The sequence below is a fragment of the Pleurodeles waltl genome, chromosome 4_1, assembly GCF_031143425.1.
Source record: "Pleurodeles waltl isolate 20211129_DDA chromosome 4_1, aPleWal1.hap1.20221129, whole genome shotgun sequence".
In the NCBI taxonomy this organism is placed as follows: Eukaryota; Metazoa; Chordata; class Amphibia; order Caudata; family Salamandridae; genus Pleurodeles; species Pleurodeles waltl.
Window position 1 is genome coordinate 291,327,210 of NC_090442.1, and position 16,561 is coordinate 291,343,770.

The following is a 16,561-nucleotide window of genomic DNA, read 5'->3' on the forward strand; positions in this document are numbered from 1 at the left end:
AGCATTCCAGATAATTTCTACAAACATCAAGCTTTTGATCTAGTCATTGTAAATTGTTTCAGTCCTCCCACACCTGCACTATGCCATTGTCACGTTTTACCTTTGGTTTACATCCCAGATCAGATGGGGATGGCGTGCGGCATTGGTTCTTGCAAGTCCTATTCTGGCCGAGGTAGGGGCGACCCCTTCTGGTAGCCACAGTGCTGCTGACAGTAGTACGCCACCACAGTCCGTGCCCTCCAGAAGAGTCCCAGAGGAAGATCTCCTGAATAAAGATTTGACTTACTTCTTTTGCAGTGGGTAGTTTCTTTAACGCAATGAAATGCGCTAATTTAGTGAAAGAGTCAATTGTCACCATTATTACTCGATTCCCAGCTGAGGGAGGCAGAGAACACATGAAGTCAGTGGACACAGTATGCCACGAAGCTGGTGGAACAGTTAAAGGACAGAGCAACTCTGCTGGTCTATTACGAGGTGTCTTTGCTTGTGCACAGATGGAAGTCACATAGCTTTCAGTATCTGTTTTAAGTGTGGGCCACCAAAAAGAGATAAGTAGGAGGTCTTGGGTGGCTTTAATACCATGATAGCCAGGGATAGGGGAATCGTGGCACATTCGTAGGGCCTCTGTTTGGACTGTTTTCATAGGCAGGAACAATGCTTTCTTCTGATGATAGTATTCCTTATCTTTACGTTAACTGTGGACGTAAATTATTCATTTCAGTTTTATCAAGGTTTGAATACTCAGATTTGACTTTATCAAGAAAGGATTGTACTAATCCAATGATTCTATCAGGTTCAATTACGTTTTGAGTAGGGGAATCACTACACTCAGGATAGCGTTGTGACAGGGCATCTGCCAAAATATTTTGGGAACCAGGGATCTAAGTTATGTGGAAGTCGTATTGACTGACGAAGAAAGCCCATCGGGCTTGACAACTATTTTGGCATTGGAAGTTTCTTAAACACTGCAAATTCTGGTGATCTGTTCTCGCCTCAAAGGGTTCTTTAGATTCCCCAAGAAACTGTCTCCATTCCGTGCAAGCTGTCTTTAAGGCGAGCAGTTCTCGTTCTAAGACCGAGAAATTGTGTTCCAAAACAGACCGTATATGGGAAAGGTAAAATATGAGGTGTTCTAACCCATTATCACTTTGTTTTTGCAGTAAGGCGGCCCCTATCGCCTTTTCTGGAGCATCTGTGACAACAATGAAAATGCTGTAAAATGGGAGCTTGAGTGAAGGCATGTTTTAATGCTTGAAATGCGGTTTCTGCATCCTTGGTCCAACAAAAGCCTTTCCGTAGATTTTCTTTCTTAGGAGTTTGCTGGATATGACTGGTTTGCTGGGCGAAGTCAGCTATGAATTGACAACAGAAATTGGCCAATCCTAGAAAACACTGGGTTTCTTTGATGGAGGAGGGGGATGGCCAATCCAGAATGGCTTGGACCTTGTCCGAGTCCATAGCAATACCTGCTTGGTTGATATGATGGGGATGGAGTGCGGCCTTGGTTCTTGCAAGTCCTACTCTGGCCGAGGTAGGGGCGACCCCTTCTGGTAGCCACGGTGCTGCTGACAGTAGTACGCCACCACAGTCCATGCCCTCCAGAAGGAGTCCCAGAGGAAAAACCCCAAAGGGATAAAATCTCTTATACAGGAACTCCATAGAACAGAAAGGAGGACACAAGAGAATCAGAACTTTGATGCCTCGAAAATCACTGGAAATACAGAGGAAAAACAGGAGCAAAACTGGAGTCCAAAAGAAGACCAGCCGGAGAGTGCATTGCAACACTTCTCCTGTAGTGGTCAAAGAGAAGAATCTATCCCCTTGTATAACCCTTGATAGGAAATGACATGCAGGAAAAAGTAGAACTGCCGTTTTGGATTGGGAAAGTGGCTATAGAACAAGATAGTAAAGACACCATTATGGTGAGGGGAACAGATGCATGCAGGGAAGGTGAAGGAGAATGGTATGCTGGGAAAGAGAAATCATGGCTCCTCCAGGAAGAAAAAGGAAAAAAGAGAAGGCCCTAAAATGGGGCACCAGGTAAGTGAGAGGACCAAGGGGGGCACGGGCACCCCGCAACAACACCCACGCCGCACATTATAAGCGGCGAGGACCAACGCCCAATCCTGGGCCTCTGGCCCCGCAGTGGTAAAAAACAGAGTGCGGACAGAAAAAAGGGCTGCGACGGGCTGAACGGGAGACGCCGCGGGCCTCCGTGGCATGACAGCCATGTTCTGTGGTCATTTCAAGCTATCCCATTGGCTGTGCAAGTACCACTGCAAAACAACAACATAAAATAAACTGCCTCTACAATTTGCTACCTTGTTGAAGGAATTTAATGATTTTTGCATCAATGATATCTATTTGTGGAAGACAGTAAGCGTGATTCATTTTCTTTTTTTTCTTGCAGCTACTGAAATCATGCCCTGTGTTTTGGAGGATAGGGGTAGGGGTGGCAGGGAAAATGGAGTGGTTCTAAGCTGAAAGTCGCTAATTTTTAGGCAAAAACTATAAATACGGCTCAAAAGTTTGCACTCAAACGACATGCTGCAGCTTGTGAAAAAATATTTTATTTACAACTCTTTTGAAAAGTACTGATATAATTAAGACACCATTTTTTTTTTTTTTTAAACAAATAAGACCAGGTCAAAAAGTTTGTGGAAAACATATAGCCTGCAATAATTTACAGTAAGTGCATTTGAGAAAAAAAACTATTAAGATGAAACTGGAACAAGGAGAAGTCAAAAAGACGAAAATGATTACGGTTTGATAATGTATTTTCTATTGGATAATTGTTAATGCCAACAGGAAGAAAACACCACAGCAGTTTGTTCTAGGGATTATATTACTCTGTTATTGTTTTTTTGTTTGTTTTATCAGCATAATTCATAAGCGACACCTTAGATGGTACAGGACCTAATGCGTTTTGCATTTTTTTTTTTGCCTTAAAGCTCTCATGGTCATGCAATACGTCCCGTCCAAGGCAGTGTACGGTGAATACATGAATATACACCGTGCCTCGCACAGAAACTCTTTCTGTGAAAGAAAACTCCGGGTCACACGCTATTTTCGGAAGATTCGCTACTTTCGTAGTCGGAGGAGCTGGTCTGGGCAGCGAAGGCTGAGCCGGGTGCCTTCACGTGCGCAACGGCCGTTGGGACAGGTGTCCGCTGCGGGTCCTTCCCTGTGCTTGGCTTTCTCGAGGCCGGCTTTGCGGCGTGCACGTGTCCGGCCGCTCTCGCTTTACTGTTCGGTTTAGACACCACAGGTAAGGGCGATGGAGCCGAAGCTTTTGCTTTTCCAAAGCCAGTGGGTAACTGAGTGGAGATGTTGATCTAAGGAGGGAAAATAAATAGTTGAAAGCTGACCACTTAGGTTCCCGACGTGCATTTAGCACTGGCATATTACCGCAACTTCATATTTATGGTGTGTAAAAAGCTGGGTTATGTTAGTAAAATATCAGTCCTTACCCGTAGTTTTGACATGGGATGAGATGCACAAATATTTATACAGTACACTTAATTAAACTTGCCCTCAATTACTTCCTTATGAAGTGTTATGATTTACTTTCAGCCACAAAGTGGCCTGAAAACTTGAACCGATTCAAAACCAGCTTATGCCTCGTCAAAACGTAGTAGTTCCCAAATCATCGACTCGTGGAAAAACAACTTTTAAGTTTGTGTGTGCCCAACGTATATATTACCAATCACTTTAAAAAAAAACTTTAGATTCCCATTAAGATTTCACATCAAGTACTTAAGCTATAATCGTATCTAAAAAATAAATGATATTAAGTAGCCAGACATGCAAGAAACAAAGAGCCAACATATTACATAGAGCTATGTAAAGAAAAGCTAATGTTTTCACAGATCTGAAAGTTGAACTAAATGTAATACATTCAGTAAATTTAAGAAATTAAGCCCAAAATGCATTAAAAATAGTTTCTTAATCATTCACCATAGGATACTAAATTACATCATATCGCTGTTTGCTATTGCTTTCATAAAATATATTTATTTGCACTATAGGCTAACTGCCTACACGAAGTTTGTCAATATGGTAAGATTGAAAAATCATCATACAGGGCCATCTTTTAAAATTTAGATGAAACGATAGGGTAAAATGTTTTATATATTCCAAAAGTGTAAGCAATATGTTTTTCAACATAATATAGGAAACAAGCATTTGTAATACAATAGGTCTTGCATTTACTTGAGTTAGAGATACTGGCGTTTTAAATGCATAACTGGTCTTTTCTTGCCACATAAATTGATCAACCCTGCCGCATAATTTGCTCCTCTCTGCCATATAGTTCCAGTGACCCTCCATATAACTAAAACACATCCATGTACCTTCTTCCTCCTTCTCCAGCAAAAAATGAAATTTTTTGAAAATATGCCTTGCGATGATGGGGGTTGCTTCAATGGTTGTATACTATGGCTGGCATCTATTTTTGAAACTACATGTGCATCCCATTCAGTGGTCGAAGTGCATTAAAAAAACCCTCATTGTTTACTTGTGCCAAGGAAGATGTGAGTCAATGTAAGCGTAGAAAACCGGGCAACAGAAAAAAATGGAAACTCTCCATTTTGCTTTCATTGAATTACACAGACATGCATCCACCTCAAAGTCATCACGTTTTCTGAGTCCCTGTTGTAAAAATGGAGGTGGTGGTTGGGAGCTGTAGTCTTGCAGCTGGTACTGGTGGTCTGGTCCTGCTCCAAGTGCTGCTGCTGGAGCGTGAAAAGGCTTTGGGGACAGGGACAGTGTAAGCCCAGCCATGGGTCATGGTGATCCCAAGCATGACAAGTTGCTCAGGCACTGAAGAGCATGGCGATCCCTCGGCTATGCAGGCCCACAGGGTTCACGTCTCCGACAGCACAGCTATTCATTTAGGATTCAGGCCTCAGACAGCAGAGCGGTCGCCTACCCATTTGAGGTCCATATGCTAAGGTATCAGAAAGCAGATCGGTCTGCCAGATTAGACATAGTTTACAAATTTAGGACGGGAACAGAAAGGCCATCCATAAAATGACACACATTTGTCAGATCATTGATTCAGGTCGCTATATTTCTCATTCAGATAAAAAAAACAGCAGGGCTGTAAGTTCCACAAGTTTTACATTATCAGTATTATCATATTCTATGCCCTTTCTATCAGTTAAGTAATTCCTCTGGTATACTCGATTCAGCATAAGCGTGCCTCTTCTCTCAAGAGGCTCTTATTATTATTAAAGGGTGTAGAATTTAGAACATTTTATCGCACAAGTAACTCAAAGTAGGTCAGACCTAAGAACCTATTTTCTCTCTCCACACACAGTGTCCGCTCCTCTCACCCACCTTCACTACAGCAGCAATGCTTGGTCTTCGAGCTCAAACTGCACAGCGTGAGGGGCTGCAGAACACTTCAGAAATGCCTCACAGGAGTGAGTGGAGAAGCGCAGGTCCAGGGTGGGAAATGGATGGCTCAGATTTGTTTCTACTGTGGGATAAAGAACTGACGCACACATCTGCCCAGCCTATAACTCAATCAGGCAACAGTTCTGATTTGTAAAAATAAAAAAGCTGCAGCAGAGGGCATCAGGATGTGAGAAGTCATTGGAGAGCGGTAGAGAGGCAGTGAGGAGGTGGAACAGGGGAGAGGGTAACGTGTATACCAATGCTGAATCCTGCATAGACTGCAGAGGAAGAGGCTGGGGAGGCGAGGGCAATGGAGAAAAGGGAGACAGCCAAAGGGAGATAGAATAGGCAGGCCTGAAAACAACCTGTAAACAAGCCAAGCTACGTGTTTTAATTTAAAATGAGATGCTGGCATTCTACTCCATTGAACCTCAACCCTGCGTCCTGCACATACTTACTCCAGCTTCTGGTCCCTCATATCTGCCCCAATAGCAGCTGCACAGCATGAGATTGTTCCGCAGATGCGTGGTGTGATGCTGAGAAAAGCTAATCTTGCCAGGAGGACATTCCTTCCCCGTAGCTTCAGATTCCTGCATGTGCAGACATGAAGGCTACAGTGCTAAAACTAGGTAGGGGCTGCTTGCTGTGCAAACAACTACCTCCTGGTCACCCTGCCCAGCATCAGCCATGACTACCAGAGTGGCAGGGGAAGCTCCATGCTTTAAAATGGTGGTGGGGGAGGGGAAGGGCGGAAACAGGTGCATTTGCAAAACAGAATCTTAACATTTGTGTTATAATGAAAGAAATACACGGACTGATGAAAAGCTCAGGTTTATTGGAGAATTGGCACTACTGTCTCTGAATGCACAGCAAATGTAATCAGATAAGAACATGAGTTATAGCCCTGCTTATAGAAATAGACCTCAGAGCAACTGAAAACATCTAGCGCTCTGGTCAAATGCTCTGAGAGAAATATTAACGTAGTTCCAAACAAATGCTACAATGGGACAAGTGGAAAAGTACAAGTACTGGAGCACTGCTCTTTTGGAGAGGAAAAGGAGGGACAAAGAGGTGTGACTGACCACTGGCAATCAAGTTTTTTTAAATGACACTGCAACTAACAAATGAAATGGCTTTAAGCCCACAGAAGTATAGTATACTAAAAGTAAACAAGAGTCTGAACGCTTACGATCAGCCTAAAAAAACTATGCTCATGAAAGTAAGCTATGAAAGTAATTTCACCATTGCTGATATGTAGTTTGTCAGAGGTGGAAGACTACATTATTTTATTAAATGATTAAACAAACCTATAGATGTACGTCCATCAAATTGTGACCAATCTTTTTTTCACCCCTTCTGTACCCATGAATTCCAGACAATATTCTTCTTTCCTATTTTAATGTTCCTCTTATTCCTCAGGGGAACCACTAAATGGATACAAGGATCAACTGCTATTAACTTATTATTTTCTAACAATGATACACAGCAATAGGTATAGCGCAGAAGACTACAAACTGGGTAGTGTAAACCCCCACACCACCCCCCACACCCACTTTGGGGTGGGGCTGAATTGATCATAGGGGAGGAGTTGTGTTGGGGACTCGGAAGTTGTGGGGCTTTGGCAGAGAGGACCATTTATCATGCTTAAAATAGTGCTGTGTGTTAGTGAAATATAACAGAGTGGCAGTGAACCACACTATAATGGGCCATCAGTATAATCTTTTTTTTTTTTTTTTTTTTTTTTTTAACTTATGGAGGGAAGGGATAGAGGACTCCAAGTAATCCTCAAAGGCCCTCCAACACCACTTTTGGATAAAGGATCACACTGTTAAACTTAATTTGAGACCAAGCTGCATTTTTAAAAGGGATAACTGAATACACCTGCAAGGTTTGAACTGCTAAGATTCTCCAAAACCAGCAGTTTTATTGAATATGAGAAAAAATGGTTATCATTCTGGGGAGCTCCATTTTTTTTACATTTAATAATTCATTTATTTTTAAACAAAAGGGTCACAGTATTAAAACACTTGAAGATCACTGGTATAGAGCGACTCGCTGATCCAGTAGGAGAGCTAAATATTATATTGGGGCTGATCTGTTTGTCAACTAAATACATTCCTCTTGCATCCACTGGTTAGTACACAAAGGGCAATCAAACCAATACCATAACTGAGATGAGAGGTGCCAGAAAATACACTTCAATACAAATTCCCCACATTTCACACATGCAGAAAGTTTTCTTTTCCCAACCCATGCAAGATTATAAAAAAAAGAAACTGTACAGTGTAGTAAGTGCCTGAGATAAAAGCCAGAGGGTTACCTATATGTCAAAGTAAAGACATGTATCTGATCACAAGTGAAGGAATTAGAGGTTCCTGTGATTGCTTGATAAAAAGTTATGAAAAAGCATCCTAAAAGGATCATTTTTTTTTACATTACATGTAACAGAGTCATAGTTAAGCAAAGCTAAAGCTCAAACATGAAGGAAGCAAATGGGGTTTGCACGCAAACATAAGTTGAAGCATTCTAAATGCCATTTCATGAGCAGTCTTGAGCAAAAGACAATACACTTCAATGTGGGACTCTACCAATGCGCTCATCGGTTCCACACTGATCGATTTGGAGGAAAGAAGATTTTTTTTTTTTTTTAATAGAAGACGGAGTGTGGTGGGTTAATTCCCTTCACTATATTGCTAATTTAGAAAAACAAAGAGGACTCAGCATCAGTTAGCCAGAATCTCTTGTTCTCTAGCTTAAAATGAATTTGGGAGTCATCATCATCCATTTTGAAACGTATCTGGTGAGACTCAAGGTGCTATGCCAGAGCACATACATAGATAGTAAAAAAACAAGCATGTGGCTTACCCCAGGGATCACCAGAAGATGATTACACTGAGCCCAGTCTCAAAATGTATTTATTTTTAGCTATTGGAGAGAGAGAGAGAGGATTTGATCTAAGCCAAGGCAGTTACATATACTACAGCATTCCTCATGACTGTTACAGTGCTGGCCTTGAGGAGACAGATGTAGTTTATGGAGCTGAGAAAGCTATTCCGAATCACCCCAATCTACACACTACCATCTACATCTACCACTAAGAGCTACTACCTGGATGAGACAAACCCTGCCTCAGATGGCTTCAAGAATGAGACCTGCATGTCAACAAAGATGAAGAAGCCGCTCTCCCCAGGGTTACTTGATTAGCCTAGTCAACATGGTGGAGATGCTGGCTTTTCTCTCCTTTATTTTATACAAAAACTCTAAATCCCTGTGACTACCACAAGCAGCCATCTTGGCATGGGCTTGGATAATGGAGACATTATAGGTAACCATGTGCCTCACCCCAACGGGAGGAGAGGATGACTGAGACCCCGGTACCCATATACAAAAACCCAACATGATACCACTGTCATTTGGGTGCTCAGATGCTGAACCCTCAAAACTGCAAGGGATGTTTATTTGTAGATATGTACAGATATTGTAAATATACCAGACCCAACTGTGCAATGTGCCGACCTGCATCATACTATTTTCTGTTGCTTTTCTCTATATCATATTCTGATTTTTGTAGTACAACTTTGGTTGAACCCTAGGCATAACCTTCCATTTCATCCGATTGAGAGCATCAACTCAACCTTTCAGCATTCTACTAACAAAAATAACATAAGCTTTGAAATTATTCTGTGCTCCTTGAGGCTGCGCTCATGCCTTATCAAATATCGACTGTCTTCTTTAAAAAGCATAGAAGACTGGGAAAGGCAACTGCTTGTAAAGAGATGTCACACATTTACCTATACATTTTTTGTTTGTTTTAATAGCAAAAAATTATGTAAAGCCTAAACAACTGGTACATAGAGATTACTATTTTCCTTACATTTTTAACGTCATAGCCCATATCAGAGTAAAGTATGAAACCAAAGCTTTTAGTGCAATAGGTAAATACATTCCTGTTTGCTTACTTGTGTAGATTCTGTTTTCATCAGTTCTTCTATTTCTGTAGCCCACCGGAGAGCCTGAGCAAACTTTGTTGTGCTGTCTGTCAGTTCCCCTATGTCTGCCACATCTGTGTTTTTTAAAGGTTTCTTCTTGAAAGGACCAACCAAATGTCGATTCAAAAGTAGACGTGGGACATTCGGCCTTACTGAATTCACCAAGCTTGCGAAAGGCTCAATCTAAAACAGAGTTAAGTCGTACAGAAAAACACTCTTAGCACTGCAAGACTTTATCTTTAAAACACAGGCTGTTTTTTGTGGGGTGCCATGCTTTGCTCTCATGCATGTGTGTTGTCAATGAAAGGTAGTTTGTAAAAAACACTTTCCAGTCAGATTTGAAAATATTTAGCGAAATGCTGATAAACGTTATTGATGTATGAAACGTGGTTTCAATTTTATTCACCCCATTGTTGCTGATGTGCCATTGTGAATTCTATCACCGACTGATGGCAAACATTTTGTTGCTTTTCTTAAATAGCTGAGAGGTTTACCCATTAAACCAAATAATACAATTAGGCCACTAACCTCAACCCTGAGAGCTCTAGCAATGGATGCTTCAATTTATCCAATCTTGGATGTAAACCAAAATGATGGGACTTTGCACAATGCCATTAGGGGATCCTGAGGCACCCATATTTCACAACTAGCTACAGGCTTTAAAGGGTAAAGGAGGGTACAGAGGGCGGGAATCCCGAGGAGTGGGTCCGCCCTGCTCCGCAGGGACTGTAGGGTCCTTGGTTACACTGGGGCATTGTGGGGCAGATGGATGCTTTGCAGTGCTCCTTTTTTTTTTTTAAAGTGCATTACTGCTGGATGCATCATTTTCCTATTTTATTATAATTTGTAGTCATGACGCACAGCAACAAGGCTACAATTCATTACCAAAATCAGCAATGCCCATGGTGTACAGCAGTAACAAAAGGCAATGACAAAGCCAATAGTCTCAAAAGTGAAACCTATTTGCTTTGCCAATTCTTGTTACGTCTTGACACAACATCTCTGTGATTCTGAGCAAATAAGTTAATCTCCACAAGTGTGAAAAGGAAAAAATATGTAATTTGAAAAAGAAATCCTATCACATAAAGAAAGCAATTGTGTCCATGTCCATATCATAGTGAAAATACATTTGGAAAAGGATAACATCTGTGGTCCCAATAAACATCCATTTAAAAGGAGAAAAGGCCTTTTTTGAAGTGTATGTGGCATAGTAAAACACAGCTACAAAAGGCAAGAGATTCAACAAGGACGGCACTGAAGAAGAAAAAAATAAAAGTAGTACCATAATCACAGCTGAAGTACAGCAAATAAAGCTGTGGCAATCAGCACTTGGTTCATGCTTCAGCCGAAAGAAGAGGAAGTGAAGCCAGCACGCGCTGGCCAATCAGAAGCCAGACAATAACAGTGACATTGAAGTTAACAAATGTTAAGCAATGGGAGGGCTGCAAGCTCACTGTTGTATACAAAGGCCTAAACATTGTAAACCGTCACACCTGACTAGGGTTGTTCTGGGGCTAGTCGGGACCAATTGGTTTCCCCACCCGTTTGTAAACAGGAGTTTGCTTCATATGGAAAATGAAAAAGAAAAAGTTGAGAAATGAGGTGAGAGCCAAATGTAAAGAGTCACTGGGAGGTCAAAACAAGTGCCTGTATGTTTATCTGACCACTCATGACTTATTAGCTCCCACCCTCATGCTGCAGTAATCGCTTACACAAGCTAGTACATCATCTACTCTTGGTCACTATATTCGTTGTGAAAAATGCCAAAGTAGTATCACCCAAGTTACCTTGAATATACTACAATTGTGTCTGAGAAGCCCCTCCAAAGCTTTAGTCTGGAAACCTGATCAACACATTAAAAACAAGAATTGCTAAAGCCAATAGGTTTAGCGTTGGCTGCCAACCTTCTGACTTTGTCAATGTTTTGTCGTGTTTTTTTTTTTTTGCAAAACATCTGTAGAAAAAGGTCAGTGGCTGAAGCATTGTAGAAAATGAACACTGGCAGAAAACAAATATTTTTCCAGAGTCTCAAAAAACACACATTGCCATAGTAGTTCCTGGTACTGACACTGTGTCTGGACATGCTCCTTATGAAAAGGAAGAATGACATCATTAACACTGAAGTTAACCAGTAGATGAACTAAGCTGACACATTACCACATGCTGTATGCTGCAGGGACGGAAGAAAAATGTGAATGAGACAATAACGGACCAATGGAAGACGAGGGTTGGATGAAATCTCCTGTAAGTATATTATACATAAACTATTAGTAAAAATCAAAAGGTCTGAATTAACTTCCGACCTACATATGAGTGTTTGTGGCAGCCCCCACGTAAGTCCACATATTTTTTATTTCTTCTCATCTCCAGAGTCTAAAGTGTTTATCTTCGACAATATGATTTAGTCTTTTCCTTAACGCAGTCTGCTGTCAGTTTAATTTGGTTCATGCACAACATATGAAGGGTTGTGTACAGTTGATCTATGTTGGATGCAGAGCGGCGTGCAGTACAAAAGGAAACAATATAGACTTTCAGCTTCATTATACAAACTACACTAAAAAGCTTACTGTTATGTCAAACTTGCGAAGACATTGTACTTGTCAGACTTGAAAAGAGCAAGTGCAGTGGTCTGGAAACACCATTCTGAAACCATTTCAAAGCTAGTCCTCCAATACCAACGTCAGATAGGCACTGAATCAATATCCCATGTGCCACAGTACAGAAACTGGCATAGAGAGCAAGCAGGACATCGCCTATTTTAATTTTGTAGTATAAAATGGAGGAGATATTTTCCATGGTGATAGGGCAGGACCAGTGTCAGAGACCCGCCAGGAACTCAGCTACCAGGAATCCAGAATGTAAGAATCCACAAAAGAAGTAAACAACTGTTTGGCACTAACGTTCCTTGAGATTTGCCTTGCACAAGCAAAAGTTGGCTGAGGCGATACTTATTAACATCAGCTAGGTAGAAGTAGGTCTCCTTCAAGAGGGAAGAGGTAATTCCCAGCTCCCACTGAGACAGTATTGGACCTAGTGACATTCACGAACTAAACAGTACTTGCACTTTACCAGCAATAAAGAGGACAAGAGATCACAAGACAGCCATCAAACAAACTTAAACAGGGACCAAGACTTTATGCTTTGCATAGCCTCCTGGATTTCTTCTTCAGAGGTGGGAGTAAATAGACCCATACAAGGTGGACACAAAAGAGCTTCCATGGATCACTGACTATTTTAAAGATTTCTCATGCTTTCACATTGCTTCTAATAGCAAGCTCATCACAAAAAGCTTCTGTGCCTCTGAAACTTCAGCCTGAGATAGTTGACTCTGGTGAGCAAGAAGGGGATTTGATACTTTCTGACTTGGTGTTTGTGCTAGACTTGATCTTCTCCACATTCTCTCCAGAGGCTGCATTACCAATGGGGCGCAGGGGCCCCACACTGTGCAATGGTGCACCATTAAGTGTGGGGACTGGGGGCAAACATAGACAGTGTGCCCTATCAAAGCAAATGTGTTGTCCTCAATAAAGGCGTAAAAACATGCCTGACTGACTGAATAGCACCTAGTGAAAGGCAGACCAGCTGTTTGAAGCTGTCAGTCCGCCTTTCACTGCAGTCAAGTGGGTGAAGTGAGTTGGCTCACCCACATGCAGGCGGCGGTTAAGGGGCTCTTTGAGACCCCATAGCTGCCTCGCAAAGGGCACCCTTGAAGTCCCCTGACTTCCACCTCAATGTGGTGCAGTTATTGCAACTGCTGACAGGCTCTTTGTCAACGTCTGTAACATGGCATTAGTACGAAGGCAAAATATTCCCTCTTTTGCAAATGAGGTATGTCCCAATGAGATCGTGCAGGCACAAATTTAGTGCCAGCGCAATACAGATTACTGGAGTGCCTGCATAGAAACTGCGGCTCCTTCGATAATATGAAAGTGCTTGGTCTCAGGAAGCATGCATTATATGATCAACAGCTGTCTTATCAATTTAATGGGTTACAAAGAGTATAACAAGTCAGCGTTGTTAGGCTTAGCTATTCTTATAGAGGGTTTTTAAAGATGTTTTATTCCCAAACACCTTGTTTAGCATGGGGGAGTGTTTTCCAGACATAATGCTGGGATTCGCTGAGAAGTAAAGTGCAGCTCAAGAGATATGTAAACATCACCTGAAGTAACCTAAATTTCAGTTACAAGCGAAAACGCTAATGATGATAGTCTTTCCTGTAGCCATGTGGAATTAAGCACAGATTTTACTGGGATTAAGTGAGGGTAGTCAAGAAAAACCATACTGATAAAGATCATTATAAACTTGGTAACCCTATTGTAAATAACAGAATCACAGGTAGCTGGTCAAACCTTCCACCTCAAGGAGATATATCCAACCATGCAGGGGTTGTAGCAAACAAAGAATGCCCTGAGGCAGTTACGACCTGGTTTAACGTCACATTTCCATTTAACAGGATCAAGAATGACAACCTTTTACATTTGAAAATAGGATCTGCTAATACGAAAATATACCCGGTGTCGTGGAATTTCCACATTTGCAAATCCAGAGTTACTGGAACATTGATGGATGGGGCCCACCTGTGTAGTGCTCAATAGCAAAGCCCTTGGGATTGTGAGGTTTAAATGTCTCGGAGGTAGTTTCTGATCATAGGATAGCACTCAAAGTTACTTCGGTCTGGTTCAGAAGTAAGTGCATTTCCAGATGAATACATGTCCAAAATTTACAGTGGTTTAGGGCAGGTTTCAACATATAGAAAAATATTTTACACGTGAGGAAAAAAAAAACATTCATAAAGCACAGTACCTCTGTTTAATTTAGACATGAAAGTTGTGCACCTGGTGCAATTCCAAAGGGGCAATTACTTTCAAATTTGAATAGAGCAGTGAACAACGCTGTAGAATACAGAGGCACAAACTACAGCCCTGTTATGTTTATAGCAGGGTCTGAAATGCGAGAATAAAGACAGCTGCAGTAGAAGACACAGCAGAAAATGAGGATTTAGCAAGGAGTTTGGGATTAGATAAACTAGGCGGAAAGGTAAAAACATTTGTATAGAAACTTTTCTGTGTACATTTAACGGAAGAACTATTTCTGACACACTAGCATAGTGTAAATTTGGCATAAGGAATGATGCTTGAATAGATTAATTAATTAACAGGGTAGACGATCTTCACCAGACTGTGGATATAAAAGTAATGGTGAAAACTAATAACCAGATTTACAGGGCCCTAGCGTCACTGGAGCATCACTTTTAGTGACGCTCGGTGGTGCTGTGCAGTGCACCACATTTACAGGGTGGCGCTAAGCCACTTTTTGTGGCTTAACGCCATCTTGTAAATGTAGGCCCCTCCAATGCACTTTTCTGCGTCAGAGGGGTATGCAATGGGCTGTGTCCACCGCAACACCCATTGCTTTTGAGGCTGCTACAGATTTACTAGAAGGCACAAATCTGTGGCAGCACTAAAAACTAACGCCACCCTAGAAGTGGCTTGTTTTTTGCTTTTTCCATGTGTGCTGCATTCTGCAGCACACAGAAAGAACAAAAGGCCATAAATGGTTGTTTATGTGCACTGAAACAATCATTCAAAAATGATGATTTGATACTTCTACGTATGCTGCATTCTGCACATAGAAGTGCTAAATCTCCATTGTAGATTGTTTATGTGCAGGAAGGAACACCTTCCTGCACATAAATAATCATTCCCCTCAACGCAGGCAACCTTGCACTATGGTGCAAGGATGCCTGTGTTGGTGCAGGCTGCTTAATTTAGTGCTGGTGCAAGGGGAAATGCAGGGGTGCGCCGTATTCTCCTAAATACAGTACATCCCTGTGTTTCAAAACTGTCGCAGCACTATTTTTGGCGCAGCACCACGCTGCACCAGTTTCCTGTAGATCTGGCCCTAAAAGCAATCACAATCTGCCTGCACCATTCCACTGTTCGACATCAACAGAAAATAAAAAAATGTTTGAAATAATCCTGCTCTTCCTCTAAACAGAAAGGAGACCGTTTGTACAAGGCTAATAGGTGTGTTAAACAAGTATTGCTGGTCCACTTGACAGAGCTTAATAAATATTAAGGCACTGCAACGAAGAGAGAGGAAGAGACTGGTAAACTTAAACTAGGCTTGGCAAAGGCAGTAGGACTCGCCTTTTAAAAACAGAATTGCCAGCATCAAAAGGTCCGGCTTGTGACTGAAAACATCAGCAACACCTATCAACTTTGACAATATTGTTTTTATTGTTCGCCGAGTCACACTGAATACCATTTACACATGTTAAAGACAACCTTTAAATACACAGTGATGCTAATAGGCATGCACAAATCTGCAAAGACTACTTATGCCGTGTTTCTCTGCCAAGTGCCTCTTTCTGTGTTTAACCTTTAATTTAAAAAAGACAAAATCACAGGAGGCACAGAAAGAGTCATGTTGCAAATATGTGCATGTCTCTGTTCTCCTGTGTTTTCACATTATAGGCAGACTGATTGCCTTATCAATGATTGAGACCATTATTTTATTGATATATATATATATATATATATATATATATATATATATTGACTGCAGATGAGGGGTTGCAAGGTAGCGGAGAGCCCAAACGCCAGCAGCCGGTCCTTGGAAAATGGCTGTTGTGGTCTCAGACACGCGTATGCCCAAACATGCCCCGGTCACTAACAAAAGGTTCTGTAGACCTCTTACACTAAGACAAGGGTAGAGGGTACAGCGGTGGTATCGGCTCAGCTGCACATAATGGTACAACTACACGGTTTTCTTTCATAAAAACATACATAAGGAAAAGTAAAAAGGGCACAGATGTCCAAGCACACTCACTTAGACACTAGTTACCAGGTAGACAGACAGAGGGGTAAACGAACATATTCATCATCTTGATGCCAGTGCAGGTTACGGAGCATGACCTGGAAGCAGACGGGCTCAGGCACGCACAGCTGATGCCGGTCCACGCTCTTGCTTCCACGCAGCTCTTCCAGGTTGTGGATACGGCTCTGTCTACACAAAGAAATGTGAACGTTTCTGATCCCAATGCCCATCTGAAGTGCGCTGCAGAAACCCATGAACGAATCCACTTGGTGCCAGTTTTCTTCCCATCTAAGGTAGACCTGGTTTCGGCGGCCGCTGAGCTCCAGAATCCAAACGAGTTTTCAGAAAAATCT

The 16,561-nt window shown here is 41.7% G+C and overlaps 1 protein-coding gene across 6 annotated transcripts in view; it reads right to left on the reverse strand.

Moving 5' to 3' along the window:
• Positions 1 to 2,493: 2,493 nt before the first annotated feature.
• Positions 2,494 to 16,561, reverse strand: part of LOC138287696 (NAD-dependent protein deacetylase sirtuin-3-like) — a 287,131-nt gene continuing 273,063 nt past the window's right edge. For 5 of the 6 annotated variants that reach the window (XM_069228356.1, XM_069228361.1, XM_069228355.1 and 2 more), the window contains 2 exons: positions 9,360 to 9,572; positions 2,496 to 3,335 (listed from right to left, as the gene is read on the reverse strand). In XM_069228356.1, coding sequence (XP_069084457.1) covers positions 3,057 to 3,335; positions 9,360 to 9,572 — 492 coding nt within the window. In that variant the 3' untranslated portion in view covers positions 2,496 to 3,056. Of the gene's footprint in view, positions 3,336 to 9,359; positions 9,573 to 16,561 lie in introns of all 6 variants that reach the window. The other variant, XM_069228359.1, reaches the window with a different exon arrangement.